Source organism: Onychostruthus taczanowskii, unplaced genomic scaffold, assembly GCF_017590055.1.
Source record: "Onychostruthus taczanowskii isolate IOZ18803 unplaced genomic scaffold, ASM1759005v1 scaffold62, whole genome shotgun sequence".
Lineage (NCBI taxonomy): Eukaryota > Metazoa > Chordata > Aves > Passeriformes > Passeridae > Onychostruthus > Onychostruthus taczanowskii.
This window is the reverse complement of record NW_024503901.1, coordinates 3,079,123-3,097,972: the sequence shown is the minus strand read 5'-3', so window position 1 is coordinate 3,097,972 and position 18,850 is coordinate 3,079,123. Positions and strand designations below refer to the sequence as shown.

The 18,850-nt window shown below is 37.5% G+C and overlaps 1 protein-coding gene across 17 annotated transcripts in view; it reads right to left on the bottom strand.

Annotated features, from left to right (window-relative positions):
* LMO7 (LIM domain 7) overlaps positions 1-18,850 on the bottom strand; it is a 131,287-nt gene that overhangs the window by 7,831 nt on the left and 104,606 nt on the right. For 13 of the 17 annotated variants that reach the window (XM_041419889.1, XM_041419888.1, XM_041419903.1 and 10 more), the window contains 11 exons: positions 14,873-15,034; positions 13,303-13,487; positions 12,541-12,601; positions 11,474-11,530; positions 9,339-9,364; positions 8,925-9,029; positions 7,063-7,155; positions 5,348-5,718; positions 3,521-3,586; positions 3,126-3,191; positions 1,407-1,459 (listed from right to left, as the gene is read on the bottom strand). In XM_041419889.1, coding sequence (XP_041275823.1) covers positions 1,407-1,459; positions 3,126-3,191; positions 3,521-3,586; positions 5,348-5,718; positions 7,063-7,155; positions 8,925-9,029; positions 9,339-9,364; positions 11,474-11,530; positions 12,541-12,601; positions 13,303-13,487; positions 14,873-15,034 — 1,245 coding nt within the window. Of the gene's footprint in view, positions 1-1,406; positions 1,460-3,125; positions 3,192-3,520; positions 3,587-5,347; positions 5,719-7,062; positions 7,156-8,924; positions 9,030-9,338; positions 9,365-11,279; positions 11,322-11,473; positions 11,531-12,540; positions 12,602-13,302; positions 13,488-14,872; positions 15,035-18,850 lie in introns of all 17 variants that reach the window. The other 4 variants (XM_041419891.1, XM_041419904.1, XM_041419890.1 and 1 more) reach the window with 3 other exon arrangements.

The window sequence follows — 18,850 nt, the reverse complement described above, 5'->3', positions numbered from 1 at the left end:
CAATACAAGTAAGTTTGTACTGAAAATTTTTGGTTTGCATTTCCATTAATGTAGCCTTTCACATAATGCTTAAATTAAATACATTCTCCTTCACTTCCTAAGTGTATATGCATAGACATTTGTGTGTACACACCCCTCTTTTTAAAAGGGTATAATATAATTTGAACTCTTCCTCCAATACAAACTGAACCAAGTGCAAAATACATCATTAATTAATGGGATACATTCTTTCTCTTAAAGAGTTCATACTCTTTTCTTCTGCAAGTTGTCTCTGTTTACAAGAATCTTTCTTTCTTTCTTTCAAGGCACTAAAAACACTGCTTTATATTGCTTTATATAGATACAAAGGGGAGAGGGAAATCTTTCAGTTATTTGGATTATGTGTTAACTACTGAGTTGAAATGAAATTTATGGTATAGATGGCCTTTGCAAATTTGGAAGGGGAAACAAAGAAGCAATCTTTCTCCAGTAGGTGTTGACATATCACAAGGCAACAATCTTTTATTTCCTAGATCCAGTACGTATTCTTTATAGTAAAAACAATTAAGAAAATTACTCAGCAGTAAGTCATTTAATTGAAATTTTAATCCTTTTAAATGCTGCTCTGACTGTAGATTTGCTCTTGGATTTATTGTTATTGATTATCATAGTAAAATACTGTGGAAGTTTACATTCTCTTTAGTTTCAATTACAGTGTTTTAATGTATGAAAGCAACATTTTTAATCTGCAATATATCCCCTAATACATCTACTTTTCTTTGATTACTTGTGATTACTTTTTTTAACTGTGTTTTAGACACAAAAGTAGCTTGCAGGCATTTTTGACTACAACATATTTATACAATTGGTTTGTTTGCTTTGCACAGAATTATTCTAATATAAACAAAGTCGTATAAATGAACTGGAGTCCAGGACACAAGCCATTTGACATATCAAGAGCTGACTTCTTGCTCTGTTATTCCTACACTAACTGAAATTAAGAAAATAAAAAGTTTCATTAAATACATTCATCATCTTGGTATGTGCAGCTTTTTGGTTTTTTGTTGACAGACTCAATGCATCAAAACTACACATATCTTCAATGATATAACTGCATGATTGATTTTATCTCATGTAAAAATCTCATGTTAAAATTTAGGCATCTAAGAGCCATTTGTAATCACTGTCTTCAATAGGGTAGTTAATCATATTTGTCCTCAGCTTTTATGTTGACTGTATGATCTTCCTCTTGCTGTTCAAAGTTCTTTAAATTGGGGCACAGTATGAACTCACAATGCAGCTATCAAAAAGCACTCTAAAAATTAATTTTCTTAGGATGACTAGATGCACAATTTTTTTCTTCCTACTTTCCTCCTTCTCTACCTGCCAAAAATAGTTAAATAAAATGGAAATTATACATTACTTACCATTTCTGATTGTGTTGAATTCATTCAGTTCTGTTGTTGACTTTGACTTATTCCTAAGGATATAAAAACATCAGTCTTAATTACAAGACCTCATTACAGAGAAAGCTCTTATCATTGCAGATGATAAAACCAGTCCTCTTTTTTTCACCATTCCTCCCATCAACCATTTATGCTATACTTAAAACAAGAGGCAAAAAATAACTGAAGACCAAGAGGATACTAAGGGGGAAAAAATGTCAATATTTAGATCTCAATAGATAATCACCAATTAAAAGTTAAAATTTTGTACTGAAAGTTGTCAGTGCTTCAGTTTTAAGGAACTGATCATGGTAGTTGTTTCAAAAAAACATGTAAAAAACCAAATCCTTCCCTGTGGAAGTTTAGTGGAGACTACAGTCAGACAAAGAAGTGAGAACTTTCAGAGCAGATTTACAATTTATTTGGCTTAATGACAAACTGAAATCATGCTTCAGCACTGTTGCTACACTGTAAGCAAAACACCTTCTCAAAACCCTGCATGCAGATTGTTTTTGGAAAAATTTACTGTTCACTGATTATACCTAGAAGCATAAATTTTTAATGACTTTTAGCCAAGAAATGGCATTCAACAAAGGCCATATACAGGAAGACAAATCCAAAAAGTTGGTTTTCTGACAGTACAGAGCAGAAGCTTCAGCAACACCTCTGCTGTATTATTAGTCTCAAGTAGTACGGCCAATTTTTTAGTTTAAAATAACTCACAAAGAAAGGATTTTAAAAGAAATCCTTTGGTCCTAACTCAAAGCTGCTACATTAATGTTTTTGCACATACAGCATTGGCTGCACAGCCACATTTTGGAAGAATCTTGTCCTTTATGTGGAGATAAATGAAGCATAAACTACATCACATCTTGCTTCCTTAAGTTCTTACTGTCTGTCCTATGGTGTGGACCTGTTTTATTATCTATTTAAGAAGATTAAACACTCTCACAGCTGCCTGTAGTGAAGAAAGAAGCAGTGTCCTTCTCACACATATATCCAAGATGTAACTATTTAGTGCATGCTCCTTCTGAAGTTAGATCTAGATCTTCCGTTAGTAGCAGATCCATTAAATGTACCTTGTAATTTTTGGAGTTCCTCTTTATATAAGAGAGGTATGCTCACTTCAACTACGAGAAGTGATCAAATACACAGCAGAAGTCATCTTTTCAGAACTACTGTGAGATGCAATGCAAAACAAAGGCTTAATTTGTAAAGCAAGAGATTGTACCTTAAAATTAGCTTGTGTAAATTACAGGAGTAACATGCACTATCCCCTTGATAAATATCCTGCTGCTGTCTCTCACTTCCCTTCTTGTTTAGTCTCTCATGTTGCACAACCCGAATTGGGATGACTGCACCTTAGTTTGTAGAGCACGTTATGACACAACCACAAGAAATCTGAAATTGTTTTGCAGCCAGATAAGTTTAGTACCACCCACATATTTACCTCCTCACAGTTTTGTTTCTCCCCGTGGAATCCCACTGACTAACTGTTGCTTACAAAACAGTGTATAATTTGACAAAAGTTTGGCCTCTTGTTTTTTAAATATGAAAACATGCCATAAAAACTGCAAAACACAGCAGCAATCCAATGTATCCATTTAGCTGCTGTGACTAACGTTCATTAGATTTTTATAAGTTTTTTGACAAAAAAATGGTGATGCTACAGTCAGTGTTGAGATTCAATATTGGACATACCTGTGAGCAAATGACTGGCCAGGCTGCTCCTCAGTGGTTTTAGAAACTTCATAACGCTCATAATGCCTGTTGGAAAAAAAAGAAACATTATGTTCACATACAGAAACAGACAGAGATAGACATAAATAGTTCCTAAGGGAAATATTCAAAATAGGTCCTTAAGGGGAAAAAAAACCCAGTTTAAATTAACCCCCCCCAAAACAAGTAAAGTTCTAAGGAGTCTTAATTTAACAGTCAGAAATACAACTGATAAAAGAAGGCAGAAAAAGAAGAGTTGTCAGAAAAACTGCCTGAAATTACATTTTTGTGAAGTGACAAGGAAACCAGACATGAGCATGCCAGAATGGTTATTGCTAAAGATGTTTCAACTATGTATTGATTCAATTTCTTATTACCTATCAATGACAGGGTGGCCAGCTCGTTCCTCTATTGTTTTAGATACTTCATAGCGCTCGTAATGTCTAGAAACAAAATAAAGATAAAATACGTATTAAAAAAATTCTAAAAACTGAGCAAACAGTAAGCATCCCCAGAAGAAACTGAGAAAGTTCAGATGTGTTAAAAGAATCCCAAAGATGAAAGTGCTGCAAAAACTACAAGCATCAGTATACAACAATGATTATCTCATCCATTTCAAAGCCAGGAGGAAAACTTTGTCAAAGCACAGCAGTTCTCTAAAAATTATATTTTTATTGCAGAAGAGCGTACAGGTGCAGTTTATAAACTCACAAAGTTCCACAGTTCTCTTCAGCTGACTGTCCCCTCCCTCAGTGTACTCTGCAGCAAGTATCATGCCTTTGCCGGAGTTTATATAATGTTTCAGATTTTAAGCCTTATCTTTGGATATCATCTTATAGCAAATATTTAACACCAGATATTTTAAAGCCCAGTTTCACTGAACTTGCTCCTTTACTATTAAACAAAACCACCCATGTTTAGCAAAGCACATCCTTTGGCAGCAACCTCAAAAGCGATGAAATCCCTGTGGACTAAAGAATGTACCAGGGATTTAGATATGCAGATATTACATCAGTTCAACAAGTTACCACACAAAGGTCTATCATCTTGCAACTGGGACAAGCTAAAATCGCAGTTATCCTAGCTCTGCTGCCAGGAAGAACCTGTTCAGCCATTGTAGCATTGTGTCTCTGCTTTGCTCAGCAGGCATATCAAGAAGCAATCATTTAGATTTAACTAAAGTAACTCTGGGTCTTACAACCTCCTCTGCAAATATATCAGTTTTTAAAAATCATACTACTTTCTCCTAAAACTTAACTTGATACCATGTGCTCTCTTTATTCATCTCTTGTTACTTACATAAGAAAAAGAGAAAAAACTCAAGAGAAGCCACAAGTCATACCCAAGGCAGTTAGGTAAATGGAGACAAAATAACAAAAGGTTACTGGTTTAATCGGTCTCAGACAGATTAATCTACTGTAACAGTAGTCTGAAAACTTCTGGGCAAGAACACAAACTTGAGAAGTAATAGGTGGGGATTTGTTTGATTGTTTTTTAAATCAAGCTGCTGAAGAAGGTAATGAGAGGAACAAATATATCTGTAGTGCATATTTCTAGCAGGCTATGATATGTAAGCAAGTAACTGTTCACTCATATACCATGATATCCCTCACTGACAAACTAACCCAGTAGTTAAATTGCAATTAAGTGTTATTGTTACACCGCTGAATTAAAATTAGAGATAAATCTGTAAAAATCAGCGACACATTTGTTGAAGAAGTGTTAACTTGGTATTTCTTCTGGAAGCCCTGTATGTTGAGTCACTGGCTCTCAAGTTGAGTCATTGGCTTGTGCATAATTCTTACAAAATTTTCTCATTAAGTCCTTCAGATCTTTTTTCATTTGGCTGTAATTACTGTACTTACACATCCCATTAAAAAAAAATAGCTGAAGTAGGGAAATATAGCACTTGATTCTTGGGGAAGGCTTTTGTGTTATGCCTGATCCTTCTGTCTTTGGAAAGAAAGACTATGGTACAGTATTTTGCACCTACTGATTGCATCCTTATACTGAGTGTATAAGGATGTTCTGCCTGATCCTTCTGTCTTTGGAAAGAAAGACTATGGTACAGTATTTTGCACCTACTGATTGCAGCATGAATCTCACATGAACATCCTTATACACTCAGGACAGACATAGCCCCATTAGAAATGGATTTGAATTTGCAGAAGGAAGGGAAAGTACATCCTAGCACAAGTGCACACCTTTGGTACTGAGGCACCTCCACTGACACCTCCCTCTGCTTTTCCGCCTGCCGCCTCTGCTCCTCCATCTCTGCCTGCCGCCTCTGCTCCTCAGCGTGCTGCTGCTCCCTCTCTTTACGTTGTCTCTCGAGCTCCAGCTCGTGGAGTTCCTGCTCTTGTTCAAAATGCCTGGTTGCTTCTTCCTGGATGCTCTGTTCCTCTTGAAGCCTTCTCCTTCCTTCTTCCTCGTGCAGTGAGCTTGCTGCCAGCTCGTTTTCTCCATCTCGTTCTGGCTCCTCGGGAGCGTTTGCTTCAGGGCTTGCTTTCCAGCTGGACACAGGTGGAGCCTGGGAAGTGACGGATGTTGTATTTAGGGTTAGAACGGTCTGCTCCTGAGGCAAAGGAAATAAAAAAATCGTGTTTTTAAGGAAGGGATCAGGTTTTTTTTTGCTCGCTCCAAAAAGGTAATTTATTCTATAAGGTAAGCATGTACAAAAATCATCCCCAGCACTTCCAGTGCAAGATGCAGGGCTCAGTTTGGTTTCACATTCTCCTAATTCAAGAGCTTCAATCCACACACCAGCCTTAGCAAGCACGACAGGCAGCCTGTCCACAACTATGTGAAACATTCTGCTTTCCAAAGTATCACTTACATGTCAAGACATCCCTTCCCCACTTAAATACCCATGGAAAACAAACCCTTCCATGATACCCAGCATTTCTCCCTACTGTTTTGACTTAGAAACCTGAGACCTACTTAAGAGTGTATGCACAAAGATATACACTGCAATCTATATCAGACTGATGAATTTCACATGAATCCTCATGTGGAGGAATCTCCCACTCTCTTCCATTCTCCTACCATTTCAAAGTCAAGCCTCAGACCTATCACTCTATGATTCTTTTCTCAAAAATGAGAAAAGGCCTTTCAGTGGTCAAAAGATGTTTTAGTTGAAGGAATAAAATAATGTTTATGAGTCCATCAAAACCGCTAATGACAGAAAATATATGAAATGGTTTAGATTCTTGTACAACAAAGTCCTCCATCAGCTCAAAAGGCTTTCTTATTGAAGTTCTAAGCCTTAAATTATGGTCTACTCATTCATGACTGTGTAAACACAACTGATCTAGTTTGGATGCCTGAAGCAGCACTCAGCAGTAAAGAAGAGATCCCTCAGACAGTTCCCACACTCCAGAAAAAATGTGTTCATCTTCCCATAAACAACAGCCACAGAAGTCAGCATCTACAGAAACTACACACATTCAGTGTTTTAAAATATATAACTGGAAATCTAAATTTGATTTGGTATGTAAATTTATCAGATGAACTGTCTGCCAGTAACAAGCCAGACATTTATGAACATGCTTCCTGATAAAGTATTGAAGCAGAACTCCAACAAGTAGCATCAGGTGGTAAAAAAAACGCAAAAGTCTCCATTTATGATCACAATAATTAACACATGCTGTGACTTTTTGCCAACATATTTTTCCTGTTAGTTACCTAACCAGCTCATAAGGAAAAGACACAAATTCAACATATCTCAATACATCCCACCTACTCTTTCCATCCCAATTTTGCAATCTCTTTCTACCAAGTCATAGACGACAATTTATTTTTCAAAATGAGAAGATAAATTACATGAAAACCCTAATATTTTGCCTACTTGCATGCATCTAAGTATAAGGGGAAAAAAGCCCTCATGAAACTAGTCAGCAAAGTTTTATTCACAGCCTACCTCATCAAAATACTTGGAACTCTCTTTTTCTGCTTCTTGCTTAGCTCGTAGCCATTCTTCCCTCAGTTTCTCTTGTTCTCGTTGGTATTTCTCCTGTTAGGTTAGATTGAAGTTAAACATGCAAATAAGAAACATGGGATTTTTTACTTTCATTAAAATGTACACTGGAATTTAATGTGTTTTTTTAACAGACCAAACAGACCAGACAAAAAAGATCCCTGAGCTCCACTAGAACATTAAGTCTGCCACAAATGAAATCCTGGCTCAAATACCATCCAAAGGAGTTCTGTAATCGATTTTTGAGACTCCAGGCTTATTACATGCTAAGTCTCACAAAAGCCAACCTCATAGTCCCTGTACTCCAGTTTAGTTACCATTTGAACAAAAAAACCTCAGCTATCTAAGGTATTTCTGGAAAAACACAGTGGTTGTATTTAACTTGGAATTAGGAACATTAATATGGTAAATATAAAGAGATCACTAAGTGAAATAGTGAGCAAGATCTCTCATTCTTTTGAAATGTTACCTTAAACAAAACCCAATTTCTTGACCTTGAAATTTGTCTTTTGACCAGATTTGGTATGAAATCAATATAAAGCATTGCTTAAAGCACATGGTAAATGTTTTGGTGGTTTTGTCAGTCACCACTTTTATCTTGGGAAAAGCAAAATATTTAAGGATGTCAAAAGTATTCCTTCTAAGATGCTGGAAATAAGCAAAGACTTTGCTTCCTTTTTTTTTGTTATTTGAAAATTCATTACTAGGATCATGGGGAACAGAAAGATCATTATTACTCTGGTCAAATTTATCACTTCAGGACTAAAAAAGGAGAAACAAAAAAAAGTGATAGCAGACGGCTGAATCAGCTCTCAAGAAAGGGGAGCCAAGGTTTACACTCTTTAAAGCCATCTCTTCAGGTATCAAATGGAATATCCAAACCATAACAGAGACCACAGGTAAGTTTAGGAAGGTACAGCTGCTGCCCTGCAGAGTTGGCAAGCTACAAGGAACAACAAAAGATGAAACATTCAAAAATCAAGAGAGATTCTATGCTTGCATTTTGAGATCACAGTTTTCTGCTGAATACAGCCAAAGAGGGCTTGTGCAGAATAAATTATACTCACTGACATCTCTCCTAGCCAACAGACTTCAGACAACAAATTTTAATTCAATTTGCAGAGATGTGTCTCTGAACGAGGCTGAATGTGCTTACACTTCATTGAGCTGAGCTCTTTGCAGAAATGTACGCTCAGGTTTTTTGTGCTATCCTAAGACTACAAACAATGCCCCTTCCCTCTGCAACACCCCCTCCAGCTCTAGCTAGAGGTTATCAAGGTGGTTTGGCATTAGCAGATTCAGCTTCCTGACTCAGAGGTCCTGGGAGCCAGATTATTCCAACTGATTAGCTGATTGCTAAATGACAGGATTCTAGCAGGCAGGTACTGGCTGCCTCCTCTACATATATGAATATAAGGCAGTATCACTAATTGAAGGTAAAACTCAGGCTAGAGGCAATTTCCTTAAGGGGAAAAAATACAATTAATATTCAAAATGGAAGACCCCTTAGTTCTTCACTTAACCTTAAATTCTGTTGTCATTAAGAACTTACCAGCCCTGGAAGATTGAGCACTTCTGGCTGTAGTGAATACACATTGTGTGTCTGATTTTATGATGCTCAGTAAAGCATTATCCCCTTTTTTCTGAATAACTCCTAATGTGTGTGACTGTGAAGGCCACAAAATGCACCTGAGAGTCTCCCCAGGCCATCAGTAAGAAGAACTGCAGAAGTCACGTGCTACTTTTCTTTCCTTGTTGCTACACACAAGAGATTGACAGCCCATGATTATGAAGATGAATTATACCTGCAACAAACGGTCCTGCTCTTTTTGCCATTTTTCCTGTCGTTTTCTCTCTTCCTCTTGATCCCAAACCCGACGGCTAGGAGCGCTGATGGATGGGACTGGAAGCTAATATAGCACAGAAATTAAATTGTATTATCCTCTTACCATGTAATCAACACTCTACATTTTAAAACATTTTTTTAGAGTGAGAAATAGGAACCATTACCAACACTAGAGCTTTATAGTGACAAGGACACAAATTAGCCTTTTCTTCAAATGGACAGAAAGCAACCATGCCTTGACAAAGCAAATCTTAGCCAGTACTCTCAGATTTGATAAAAATTGTAAAGCAGTATAAAAAGCAGTAGAAAGCAGAGAGCTTCTTGAAAAGGCTAGGATTATACAACCAATTAGTAGTTCACAAGTAGTACTTACATCAGGCATTGCAGGCTCTGGGCCTCCTGGGAGATTTGGAAGGCAAAGAGAGAAATCATTAGACCCACACATAACTACTGCAAGACTTGTGTAACTGCGGCAAGTCTGTGAGCTTCAGACTAATTTTTTCTTCCTTAGTAAGGCATGCTTGCATTTGCCCTGCTGAACTTTCTCGGGGGCAGAATTTATTAGGTGCTTTCAACTAATGTGCACAATTGTTCCAAAGCATGCTCACAAGTGCCATCAGCAATTGCTTGAATTAGCAGTACACCTTCCACTGTAGAACACAAAGGTTCTTTATTATCCCTCTCTTATTATTATTATTGTGAAACCCAACTGTTTAGCATGACCAATACCCAGGACACTGCACAAGGGCAGAGAAGCTATTAATCTACTGCCCTTGGCATGAATTAAGAGCAACTGAATCCACTGGCAATTTCTCCACCACAAAACCATGTATTTCTGCTCTCCAACTTTCCTTCTTTCCTACTTCCAAAAGCACACTTGAATTCAATGAACTTGTCACCATTCACCACAAACCTTTTGCTATTTGAGGCTATCACACTTGGCCTTGTCATCCTGTGACAAGATGATTATTACAGAGAGATGTGTATTATGCTAATTTATTAAAAGCTGAGAAAATGGGGAGAAACACAAATTTAAATGTAACAATTTCTTAAGTACCATAATTATTTTTGTTTGTTGACAGTGTACTTGTTACTTAGCTGTCCAAATCTCAGTTTTAAAAAAATAGCATTAAAGAAAAAAATTGCAACATTATTCTGAAGTATAGTCACATGAAGTGGAAAAAAGTTCATATTTAGGATACAAAATACTCTAATCATCTGTTCTATATATACACAATTTTGTTGTCACTGTCAGATCACAAGAGCCACAGTGAAAATCAGATAATCAGCTTAATCTATTGCAGTTGTGCCAGGAGATATTAAAGGGAAGCATAGACATTTTTTGCTCCCCTCTTCTCTCACCCCTGTAAGCTTATGCTGAACTCCACAGGAATCTTCATGTAATTGCAAAGCTGAAGTGTCAAAAGTTTAAAATTAACAACTTGTACTGAACATGCACTCTAGAAATACAACCTTGTCCTCCCCCTCAAGCACAAGTGAAATACCTCAAATATTGTTCTAAAAATAATTAAAAGAAAAAACTAATTTCTGCCAGCCATAAAATAAAAACCAGACAACAACAACAACAAAACGCCAACATCAACAAACAACCACCAACAAAATACCACCATATTGTAGATACAATATTGCAGATACAGCAGAAGTATTTAAAAAGCAAACAGAACCACACAGATATCTACTGTCGCACTTCACATATCGCTTCTGGCAAAAAACAGAAATCATCACCACTAAAAGCAAAATCCTGGCCCCACACAAATCACTGGCAAAACCCAACTGAGCTTCCAGCAGGCCAGAATTTCACTCTTTCAGGCTACCGCAAAACAGAAAGGCATACATAGCCCAAAGACAGCATAAGACATACAACATTAGTGGAAGTATGTGAGCTGTGACATGCAAAATGCTGAAAAGCAACCTACAAAACCAAAATTGAGTGCCTCATTAATTGTCTTTTTAAAAAATGCTAGTGTATTAAATTCAAAAATTATATTGGTCTTCTTGGGATCTCATGACATCACCACATAGTGGAAAGGCAGCAGATGCCTTTTTATACCAATTTATGCAAAAGCACAGAGCTGCAACTCAAACTCAAATCCAGAGTTAAATACTTCATCAACAGCTCTGAGATCTTCTTAAACACCTGCTGGAATATTCACCATTATTCTTGTTTTGTAGGTAGTAGCAAACCTGAACAGAGAGTGCCACCCTTCTACCCAGTGGGGGAAAAAAAAAGTATGAACGACACAGAAAGATTTAAACAGCTATAGATATAAGAGAACACGCAAAGACCCATTACCACAAAGGTAGACCCATGAATTGTAAGAATAACCTGATGACCCTGGGGAAAGAAGGGAAATTAATTATGTTGCTTCATTGTAACTGCAGAAACAACACTGAAGAGGTAGAGCACCCAGCACCAGACTTGTTAGGGAGAGTGCGCAGCAGGAACAATTTCATGGAAGTACATGAAATGTTAGCTCTTTGGTTTACCTTGTTCAAAAAATTGTGACCGCCTTTTTAAGTTTTTCAAAGAAATAGGTTCAGATGCTATTTGAAAAATACAAAGAATACAAACAAGTCAATGAGGTGCCTTTTTTTAAATGACTATAACGACTGGATAAGAAACTTCTGTTAGACCTCCCATACACTGCAACATCACTTCTGAAAAACAAAAAGCCCCTGAAACACAAAGGAAAACCTTAGGAGGTTACATCATATACTAATTAGGATTTCATTTTGTCAGTAACAATGTCCAGTTATAAAAACAGCAGAAGTGTCAAACTCAGACTCAGGTTCTCCCTGTCTGATTTAACCATCCTTGACTGGGATTCTGAATTGAAATGAGGAGCCTAATGACCATTCAAGGTCACCAGAAAACATCTCCAGAGGGCAAGTGATATCTTGGAGGAATTTTTCTATTAATTGGCATTCAAGCTAAAATGAAATATAAAGCTCCTAATTCAGGATTATTATTCCATTAGGAAGTATACGTACCTGGTTTCTCTCACTGCTGTCAAGTAGGGCTGTAACTGCTCATAGCCTCATATGCAATTATTATTCATATCAGAATCATCAATATTGTTCCCCAGGAATAAAAATAAAAATAATAATAATGAAAACAGCCACTAACCCCAAAACCTTACAACTGAAAGAGGCAGGAAAAAACCAGCAAAAACGTTGAGTACTCTACACTCTTCCTGGGTAGTGAAATAAGTCAATACTCATACTAACTCAGTCACCATACAATGCAGTAGCAATTACAATAAATCGCGTGCCTTCTTCTCTTTCACCCCTACCACACATTAAATTTACAACCACTAATGCAGAGACAGGCAGCTTTGTCTCAGCCTTGTCGTCAGTTCTCAAACTGCGTAACAAACTGTGGAAGCAAGCTAGATCCAGTTTGGATGCAACAAGATCTCTGTGATGTCTGTCTGGATTTTGGTTTGTTAAGGTCTCACTTCACCCGCTGTGTAACGCTTCCAGTCATTACTGGCTTAGTGTCTGTGCTTGTTGCAAACCACACAATTAGCAGATGAAAAGCAACAGTGGTTTACCTCTTTGTTCATTAGAGCCAAGATCTCCTTGCATTCCATTTATCAATTTTGTTTCTGTATCCTGAAATATATAAATAAATAAACGAATAAATAAATAAATAAATAAATAAATAAATGTCTTAGGCTCATTAGATTTGTGGAAGTTTATCCAACTACGCATCTTCCCTATCAGGAACTATATGTCACAAAACACTTCATAATATTTTATAGAAAGATACAAAACAATCTAAAACTTCCTCAGTATAACTTATAATAAAGCTACTGCATGCATTTGAGGGAATCAATAACTAGCTGTGAACTGCTGCAGAAATAAAACACATTAGCTTGCAAGAAAATTCCAGAAGTCAAAATCTTCCTATTTCAGCTCCTTGGCAGGAAGGGTTTTTTTGCAAGTAATTTGAAAGCACATATGCACCTGTTCTTTGGGGCTGCAGCTTTCATTTAGGCTAAAAATTCAGGTCAAAGTCTTCTCTGAAGAATAAACATTATATATGGTTTTAGACAAAAGACAGTCTGCACCTGTTTTAATATTTATCATTCACCAGTGTTCTCTCATGAATAGACAGTAGGAAGTCTTTAAAACATCTTATTTACCTTAATACATACATAGCTACATCTCCATATTTCAGATGCAGGGTCCTATGCTTGTATTACTTAAAGAACAGAAGATTTACAAGTTTTTTTCTCCATCCTCCCACTATCAAGACACTACATTTTTTCTTCTTCCCCCCATCTCCCATAAACCTTCAAAAACATACTCACAGAACTATGAAGGCTGCTGGAGAAATCTGTTTTTGTGGATATGGTGGAAGCATTTGAAACTTTTTCTCCCGAAGTTGCATCAATCCATTTATTTTCAGATGTACCTATAATGTTGGTAGCCATACTGGTGAGATTGAGGATTTTATGCCTTACACGTGGCAGGGAAGGCAGGTCTTTGCCCCAATCTTTTTGGTATGTGGAGGATCAAGAAATTAATATAGACAGTAACGTCAAAGAACAGAACAAGAGCTAGTGAAAACATTAAAATAACACAAAAACAGAAGAGGGAGACACACAAATCAGGTGGAATTTGTGAAGACAGGAAAAAGGGCATTTATAGCAGACCGCCTTCCCCAAAAATGCAAATGTTAGTCATAAGCCAGGTAAAAGTTTGCCAAAACAAAAAATGTTTTGCTGATATGTGCTACAGTAGCTGAACATTAGAGAGGAGTTAGCATTCATTGGAAACTATTTCATTAGTGTTAGTAAGGATTGAGAAAATTCTTCTGACTTTACTCACTCCAGGTACAATGAGACTCATACACTATCCAGGGAAGAGTCATTTTCATGTCCATGCTCATCAGGAAGCACAGAGAGGGAGAAGAAAAGGCAGCCTAAACTAAACTGGCAAATTGATGAGGCAAAGACAAATGATGCTTTTCTCACATACTCCATCCTATCTCCCCTCCCTACCCCTCCTACTGAAAATTTTATTCAATTAGATTTTTGCCACTAATCTCACTCTTCAGTTGTATTAGATCCTGTAGAGTGATTTGTTTCTTGTCTCTTCCTAACCCCACTGTTTTTATCCCAGTTTGCTGGTAACTTATTTACCTAGCTTCCCACTAAAAGAATGTTTTTTTATTTATACTGTGAAAAAAGTCACTGGTCACACTTCTAACTCTGCAAAAATTCTTCCAGAACTTTTGAAGGGTTTCCTGATTAAAACCATGGCAAGTCAAGACATGCTACAAGGCTGTCAAGCCAGGATGGAAACCCTCCCTACTCAGAATGGGTAGTACCATTCTGTAGAGATTACAGCACCACAATATTTGGGTCAATGGCCAGAATCATAACACACAGGTGCTGCATCACCCACAAGCTTATACCTCACTTCAGATGCTCCCTGAAGAAAGGAACAACAGATCCTCCTTCCCTGAAGAAAGGGATCTGGTGATTGAGAATTAAAAATTAAAAATTAGTGATCAGACCTTCTAAATATCAGACCCTCTTAATTCTTGTGTTATGGCAGGGAAGAAAATGTTGGATTCCTTTTTGTGCTGGTTGCACACTTTTTTAACCTGTCCATCCTCTAAGAAACAGGCCAGAGCACAAGAGTGAGGTCAGTAGTTCAATGTTTTGCAGATTTGCTTGTCAAGACATTTCTAATGCTCAAGCAGTTAAAAAAGCCAAGTTGTGTTAAAATGCAGCAGACACGTTGGCAAACTACTTAGCTTAGATACGTATTACTGCTGTAAGGGTAATAAGGACGCTCAGCTGTCAGGTACAGCAGAGACAAAGCTTATTTGCCTTACAGAGCATACAGTATCTGCCCGACGAAACAACTCACCATTCTTTCCATATCGTCTGACATCCATGACCAGGTTTCCAGTTTCTAGTGCTCTGCTGATGGCTTCTTCCCACTGACTGTAGTCCATATGCGAAACCTTTGTGCCATTGACAGCAATGATCTCATCATCTACATGCAGCTGACAAAGTGCTGCAGGGCTGCCTGCAGAAAACAGAAGGAAAATTTTACTATGTCTCCATTCATATTTTTTCTTTTTATCACCGTTGTGATTGGAAGAGAGTGGACTGGGGAATCATTCAAAGAAATGTTTAATGGTGCATATTTAGAAAGTCTTAGAAAAATTCACTACACTGTAACATAAGCTCAGTAAACTCAGTATTAAAGCAGCTTTTCAATTTAGAACTTATGGGAACAAAAAAAGAAATCATTCTTCCGGACTTCTAAGTTTCAGATTATGGTCACCCCATTTAATAAACAGCCTCTGTGTTCAGTCTTCCCTTCACTAGCTCACCTTTATAATCTGTGATAGTGAGAGTGAGGCAGCACCACAATGTCTATATCCAGTTATTAGCTGAAATTCAGCCAATGTTTGGGTAATCCTCTTATGTGTCAAAAAACCCCCAAAGAGCTAAACAGCTTGCACTTTGTTAAGTCCAGTAGAAGCTGGCTTTCTCATATTCTCATTTACATTTTCTGAGCTCTGCTGACAAGACCATGCTGCTTTATTGCTTTGCTAAAATGGTTTATTAGCTCTGAATGGATTGGTAATAAGACTCAAGATATTGCTGGGTATTTTCCCACTAGACTTCTCTGGATTCTACTTATTTTATCTATTAAGGGCAAACTTTATGGCAAGTTGGACTTTGAATCTACTGATATTTTGCAAGACAAGCTGCACTTTATACTTTTTTTCATCTGTTACACATTGGCAGGCAATCTCACTAGACTATGGACAGAGTACATAGAAGACCAGTTCATAAACTTTTTCTCTATTTAATTCAGAAAATGGATGAGCTGAGAAACTCAGACTCTCCAAGCAAGATTTTACAGATTACATATGAATGGTTCTTCCATTAAGAATTATTCCCTTAGCAGAAGAGAAAATAGAAAAGCCAAGTAAAAATATAGTTAAGGATTGCACAATAAACCCTCATGTTAATAAAACAAGTTTGAATTACACAGTGGAAGGATTTTCCAAAGTAGTGAAATCCACACATCTTAAAATATACCAAGAACAATGCCCTATTACATTATTAGAAACAAATGTGGACAAGTATGACAGAAAAATTCAGACACCATATGCTTCATCCTGAGTCTCTTTTGACTCATTAGTAAAATGCTCCTGTAAGTCTGGCTCATCCACTAAGGATTCAGATGGCTTCACACACGAGGAAGTTAAGAAATTAAGAAATGCTGTTTCCTAGTACTGCACCAAATAATGATTCATCATAGTTCACTAAAAAGCTCCATTGGCTTCTCTGCTAGAAGAACATGGCTCCATACTATATCTTTCTGCATCATTCTTAAAATATGAACTAAAAAACTTCATTTGCTGTTATCAGTACTAATTGCTTTTAAACTGTATTGTGGAAGAAAAGGTAGGGTTTTCATCTGAAGGAAGAAATATGGAAAATAGTTTAAATGGAAAAAACCATGCATGTCTAGGGGTCAGGAAGACGTTAAAGAATCACAGATTTTTCAAGTCTGTTAATGGAAGGTACTATTAAGAATACTATCAAAGATACTAATACTAAAGTTACTAATTTCAGCAACATCATGTGACATTTAGAAACATGTCTGATATTTAGTACCATATAGGTTAACCACATCTGGCTTAAGCCTTATGCTCATGACATAGGGTCCATCAGAATCATTAGAGCTCATAATTTCTGTCTTGAGTTGTGACAGAATAAGCCCCCAGTAACCAAAAATAGTTGTATTCATTTTATTAAAATAATTTGTCAGGGATGAAACTGGGCTCAGAGGTGTGAACAGTATACCTCAATTGACTCAGTTTTAGGAAAGGAAGGGAGCTGAAGATTTCACAGTTCGTCCTATAATATTAGTAGAAAGGTATATGCAGACCATACTCCAGCCATACAGACTGAATAGCAGCAGTCTCTAGATCTGGACCTAAAATAGCCAGATCGACTTACACTGCTCATTTTTTGGCCTGTAACTTTGCCACCAGCTCTTCCTCCACAGTCTCTGGACAAAAGAGCTTCTCAAGAGTGCAGACCAGGGTGTCTATAGTGGGCTTCTGCTCTGATTCACATCCAGAGAAGCCTACACAGAGTCTGCACAGAAATTCAGATGCCAAAGGTTGTATGCTACCAGTTCTCTTTCCCTGTCCAGCTCCTCCAAGACTATAGGAATTAATTTCTGTATATTCCTGTAAAGGATTTACTTTTCATTAAATAAAATATGTACTGCTTTTATGTTTTTTATAGGTTTTCCTGAAGGTAAAAGGCTTTTCATTCTTACTAGTCCCCAGTAAAAACAAAAACAACCAAATACTAATTTTCCATACGTTATCTCTAACCTATCCCCATCTGTTGTTATTACAATAGATAAACACTATCCCAATGATAGGAAAAAAAAAACCAAACTTGAAGAATCTGGATCAAATTTACTTTGTCTTACATGACTGCAAGTGTTTGATCAGACATACACTCCTATATCAACACAGTCTCAAAAAAATTATTGCAAAGGGAAAGTGAAAGGGGAAGGACTGAAACAATAAAGATTATATGGCACTGGGGAAGTTGGCAGAACAATGTCTAGATTAATGACTTAAGGCTTTCTATTTACATAATTTTTAGTGTAAAGGTTGAAAACTCCTTTAAAAAATGAGAACTGTCCTTTTTTATATGTAGTAAATGGGTCTCACTGTGTTACAAGCTTAACTCTTACTTAGGGTTTTGAGAACACTTATAAATTAATGTTGCCTATCAAGTAGTTTTCTTAGTAGATTTTTTTATGGAATAGCATATGTAGAATACAGAGTCATCTGTAAGTAGTAAAAAATATACATGCTGGGTATAATCTCAAGAAAATCCTACAGTTAGTTAGGAAGACAACATAATGAGAAAAAGTATTCCTGGAAGCTTTTTCTGGGCTCAGGAAAGAGAAAATGGTGACTAGAACAGTTGGTTTGCATTTGCCAAGCCTAAATCACACTTGAGCAAGCTGGTTATCTTTAACTATGAATTGACTAAATCTCTGTGGATGGCGGAAGAGAGGTGGTTACAATCCACCTTGTCTTTAACAAGACCATTGACATGATATCCCACAGTATCCTGGTATCAAAAGTGGGATGATTTTGTCCACAGGGCAGAACAACCAGATGGTGGAAAACTGGCTGGGCTGTCAGGCTCTGTGGGAAGTGGTTAATGGCTCTTACTCAGCCCGCAGGCTGCTCACAAGTGGATCTCATGAGGATGTATCCAGGGACCTACCCTCGTTAATGTGCTCACCAATAAGCAGGAGAAGGAGGAAAACACACCCTCATCAAGTTTTCAAACCTTTCCAAAAGTGAGAGGGTGGCCAGTACAATGGAGGGCAGGGCTGCTCTTGAGAGCAGGAATCTGACACTCAACAAGGCCACATGCAGGGTCCTGCTCCTGAAAAGGACTAATCCCAGTGATGGTACAGGGCTGGAGAGCAAGGCTGGGGGGGGCCTGGCAGTGGTGGGGCTGTAGGAACACTAACATGACCAACAAATTGAGACAAGTGGCCATTCAATTCACTCAGCACCTCTTATGCCACACTGACAATACTGTGTCCAGCTTTGGTGCTCCTCTGTAAGAGAGACATCAATAAACTGGGGCAAGTTAAATGGGAAGGTACTGGGATGGTTAGGGCTGGAGCAATTAGCCGTGAGGAAAGGCTGAAGAGTATGGACTTGCTCAGCCTGGAGAAGAGAAGCTGCAGGAGAACTTAACAGTAGTCACCCCACCACCCAGTACATACCAGGAGGTCCCTGAGAAGGAAAAGCCTGCTCTTTATTGAAATTTA